General features: G+C 47.3%; 1 protein-coding gene across 1 annotated transcript in view; it reads right to left on the bottom strand.

Moving 5' to 3' along the window:
• The window catches only part of CMTM8 (CKLF like MARVEL transmembrane domain containing 8), a 105965-nt gene extending 100982 nt beyond the window's left edge, over positions 1-4983 (bottom strand). The window contains exon 1 of the mRNA XM_049629914.1: positions 4779-4983. Within this exon, the coding sequence (XP_049485871.1) occupies positions 4779-4925 (147 nt within the window). The 5' untranslated portion in view covers positions 4926-4983. The remainder of the gene's footprint in view (positions 1-4778) is intronic.
• Between the last annotated feature and the right edge of the window lie 17 nt (positions 4984-5000).

The raw sequence follows: 5000 nt of genomic DNA, 5'->3' as shown, positions 1-5000 counted from the left end.
GTAGTACCATGCCTGTTAAGAACCACCATGGGGGCAAAAAATTACATGGGGTTTTCTTTACTTACCTACATTTTTCTATTTTTTCTACAAAGACTAGGCATTGTTTTCTGAAAAGGAAACTATGTTCACTTTTTTTTTCATTTTTTTAAACATTTATTTATTTTTGAGACAGAGAGAGACAGAGCATGAACGGGGGGAGGGCGAGAGAGAGAGGGAGACACAGAATCCGAAGCAGGCTCCAGGCTCCCAGCTGTCAGCACAGAGCCTGATGCGGGGCTTGAACTCACGGAGCGCGAGATCATGACCTGAGCTGAAGTCGGACGCTCAACCGACTGAGCCACCCAGGCGCCCCTCACTTTTTTTTAATAAGAACTCAACAGGATAGAATAATTTGATTCCAGCTCTCAGTAAACTATTCATCTTTCCCCACCTAAGTCTGCTCATGACCGTAAGTATATGACAGGTGACCTAACGTTATTCCACGGATGCTATAATTCATTCTGAAGTCACCAATAACAGGAAGGGTACAATTAACTCAGCTTCTGAGTTAATTCTTCAAGTACTTGTAATTGTTATAAGATCAGAGCATCCGACAAGTCACAGGTCAAGTACTGGATTGCTTCTAGCTTGTTGTAAAACTTTAAACGGAAGGAAACAGCCACAATTTGGTTTCAACAGAAGGTTACATAGGCACTGCCCAAAGTGTTTGAGTAGGTTAGCTACCACCACTCACTCCTGTGGGAAAACGAGGGCTAGCGATTTTGACAACAGATTTGAGGAAACACTGTGTTTTGTTCTCTATTATTTCATTTCTCCTAGGTTCTAGCGGGAAGTCAGAATCTAAGTAATTCTTAGTAATTTGAAGTAATCACTAAGTAATCTTAGTAATTATTTGTTTCAGTATTTGTTTTTTTTCCGTGGCAGAAAGTAACATTTTTCTGGGGGCACGTCTATCTTAGTCTCAGGGCTGGTAAGGCCAATAGTTTGAGAGCTGCTTCCCGCTACCTCCATAAAGAATCGGTGGTACCATATGGCATTACCTCCAAGAAACCATCCACAGTAAGCCACATCCTGAGTTAGACGTTACAACATGAACAAAAAAAAAGTACCTTAGATCAGCATATATCATTTAAGTGGTTCTTCACCTTTTTTATTTCAGAGAGTATTAAAAAAGTATTTTTAGTTTAATAGGCTCACACTACTGATAGTAATTTAAACCAGCAGAACTTTGCAGAAAGAGAATTTCAGAATATGTAACAAAACTCTTAAATGTGAGTACTCTTTGACACACAATTCTACTTAAAGGAACCTTCCCTTGAGAAAATCACTGGATAAATGTGGGAAGAGGAACAAAGAAGGAAGAGTGCTATGGCACTACCTATACTGGTGAAACCCAGGAACATGTTAGTTTTAAAATAGAAAACAGAGGAAATCAAAGACATTTCCTTGCAACAGAACAGTGTGATAACAGAGATCCAAGTTCCTGAGAAGCATTTACAGTATGGCAAGTGAACACAGCATATCATGAACCCATGAGAAAGATTATAAGAAAATGCATGCATAGAAAAAAAAAAAAGTGTACAAGGAGTTTCAGAAAAAAAAACAAAACGGAAAGGTAAAAAACAATTTTAAAAAATCCCCTCACACATACACGAGTTTTCCTGATTGAGAGAACACACCAGGTAGGTCCTCAGTATAATGGAAGAAAATGGACTCAGATGAAGGCACATTGCTGGGATCTTATAGATCTCTTGGGAGAAAGGTCCTACAGGCTTCCAGAAAGGAAAGAAAAAAAAGGATGAGGAATAGAAATTTATGAAAACAGGAATCAGAGTAGTTAAATGATAATGGAGGAACACTCAAAATTTTGAAGGAAAACAATTTACAATCTAACATTCTTTACCAGTCAAACTATTAATTATGTGTAACAGTCAAATCAAGACTTTTTTTTTTTTTTTTTTAAGAGAGAGAGCACAATCGGGGGAGGGACAGAGAGGGGAATAGATCCAAAGCAGGCTCTGCACTGACAGCAGGGAGCCTGATGTGGGGCTCGAACTCACTAACCATGAGATCATGAGCCGAGCCGAAGTCAGATGCTTAAAGCCTGAGCCACCCAGGTGCCCCTCAAATCAAGACATTTTGAAAGATGTAAATCTCAATTCATACATGCATCCTTTCTAAGGAAACTACTAAAGTCTGTGTGGTCCCCCCCCCCCCCAGAAGTGAGGCAAAACAGAGAAGGACAGCGGTCAGGAGAAGCAGGGGACCCAGTGTGGGAGAGAAGTGGCGACAAAGACTCCCCATGGTGATACTGCAGGAAATCCCATGATGTCAGCTGTGCCCAGATGAGCAGGACAGGTGGGAGGAGGTCAGAGGTTCCCAGAGAGGATCTGGCCATGAGATGACCTTGATAGAATCCCGATGTCTCTCAGTTTCCTGATAAGAGATTTAGACAATGAAGGTAAAATTAGTGACTAAACAGAGAAAGAAGAAATGGAAAAAGAGAAGGAAACAAATTGGGCAGGAAAAGAAAAGTGCTCACAGACTGCTCGGTGGCTGGGCTGTGAACAGTGTTTATGGTGTCCTAAGGTCAACAATGGGTATTGATTTAACCCAAAATATAGTAGGAGACAGAAAGAGTATATGTATAATAGGGGGGTGGGATGGGATATCTAAGAGGTGGTCTGAGAGGGTTAGAGCCACATCTCTCAGAGGGGGAAGTCGAAAGACAAAGACAACACCTACAATGTGGGGGGGGGGGAAATCAAGGAACAGCATTATAAATATGTTATTTAGGGCTCTAAGAGATTTGAAAGTGAGCACCTCTAGGTATGAAGATAGTGGGGCAAACTTCTAATTCTAAGACTGTTTTATTCCTTAAAACGTGCACAGTTGTCAAAAATCAAAATTGAACTATTGGAGTGATAAGGGAAATTTTTCTTACATGTGTTTCCATCTTTAAAAACATTTACTGAGGGGCGCCTGGGTGGCTCAGTCGGCTGAGTGTCCAACTTGGGCTCAGGTTATGATCCCACCGTTCGTGGGTTTGAGCCCCCTGTCCGGCTCTGTGCTGACAGCTCAGAACCTGGAGCTTGCTTCGGATTCTGGGTCTCCCAGGCTTTCTCTGCCCCTCCCCGGCTCGTGCTCTGTCTCTCTCTCTCTCTCTCTCTCTCTCTCTCAAATAAACATTAAAACAATTTTTTTAATTTAAAAAGAAAATAAAACCTTAATTTTTTTTAATTTATTGAAATTTTAAAAGACACATGTCAAAATATCAACAGTGGTTATTTCTACTGGCAGGACTATGGGCCATTTGCATTGTGTCCTTTGCTTTGCTATTTTCCGAAAAAGCGTGGAACACAGAGCATATGGATCACCAGTCAAAAACAAGAGGCATTTTACTTCGTGCCGGGTCCAAATCCACCCTCAGGTAGAAGCCCCCATCTCCGACTTCAGTTTCTGTTTGCTCTGCTGGAGCAAGGAAGTTGCCAACTACTTAACGCACACAGCAAATATTTGCCGAATTCCTATAAGCCAGGCCCTGCAAGGTGATTCCAATACCTTCGTTGTTGTTTTGTTTGTTTTTTTTTAATTGGGTCTCCTGATGTCCTCAATACCAGCGAAGGGAACTAGCTGGGGGATGAGCCCAGACAACACAGTGCAAACTTGGCATCGATTCCGTCCATCCGGGGCGGGGCCTGAGACGCTGGAGGAGCGAGTCAGCTACCTGATGTACCCAGGTTCTGTCGGGGGCTTCTCAGAGAAACCATCTGGGTCTTCAGCCACTTCTGTACCACCATGGCTCCCATTCTCCAAACCCACACAAGCTAGATTTCAACTCCACACATTTCCAATGAATGTGTGTGAGATCGGGTGGAAAGGGTAGGCGGCTGGGAAGGATGCTCCTTGGCAGTTAAGCGCAGGGCCCTGGAGTGTGCCAGGCCCAGGGTTGAATCACAGTCCAGACACCCCCCCCACACACACACACACCCCCACCCTGGACTTCCCCTCTCTGTGCCTCAATTTCTTCTCATGCAAAATAGGATAATAATTGCACACAGGATAGGGCTGCTGTGTGGCCTGCATGAGGGCACAAGGCCAACTAAAGGTCTTGAGGAGGCCCCGGCACATGGTGAAACAGTGGCCACCACCAGCTGGTAACAGGGCTCCCTCCAGTCAAGAAGGAGTGGCCGGGACTTAGAAGAAATCACTAGACCTCTCAGCCTCCATGTCCGGTCAAGAGGAGAATGCGCACGCCAGCCCTCCTCCCCAGGACTGCGCTGAGCCCAGGAGGTGCACAGCACCCTGCAGGAGACCTTCCGGTCCCCAACGGGGCCGAGGCCCTCTTACTTTTCTCGGTACAAGTTTCTTAATTCACCTCAATTTTAACACCGGGGAGAGAAGCAGGCGAAGAAAAAAGTCCTCTCCTCTCCCTGAGTTCTGGAAGGCTTTGCTTTCAGGGAGGAGGCCATCCACCTGGAGATCAGGTAAGGAAGGCATCAGGTGTCCGTGACACTCGTGAACCCAAACCGAACGAACGCCCACCGAGCGCCCTGCTCCCGAGACCCGGCACGACCCCCGACGGGACCCAGCAAGCAGACATCCCGCGGCTCAGGCGCGCAAGGTGGTCCGACCTCGCTCAGAGCGGTGGTCCCCGCGTTTCGCACGCCGGGGAGAAGGCGAGCCCGCGCGAAAGGCGTCCCGGGCAGGCGGTCGGCGGACGCACCGCGCGCGGGCCCCCCGGCGCCTCCCCCGCCCCCCGCGCGCGCGGCACTCACGATCTCCGCCACGATGAGGAGCCCGGGCAGGGTGCGGAGGAACTCCCGGTCGTAGGCGAAGCTGCTGCTGCTCGTGGAGAAGTTCTCGGCGAAGGAGCTGGCAGTGGTGGTGACGGTATGCGAGCGGGCGCGCTGCGGCTCCTCCATCGCCGCGCCTCTCGGCGGGGCCGGCCCCTCCCCGGAGACCCCCAGCGCGTCGGGGGCCGGACGCGCGGCCCGGAG

This window comes from Panthera uncia, chromosome C2, assembly GCF_023721935.1.
Source record: "Panthera uncia isolate 11264 chromosome C2, Puncia_PCG_1.0, whole genome shotgun sequence".
Lineage (NCBI taxonomy): Eukaryota > Metazoa > Chordata > Mammalia > Carnivora > Felidae > Panthera > Panthera uncia.
Note: the sequence above shows the minus strand (reverse complement) of the source record. Positions and strands in the feature narration are given on the sequence as shown.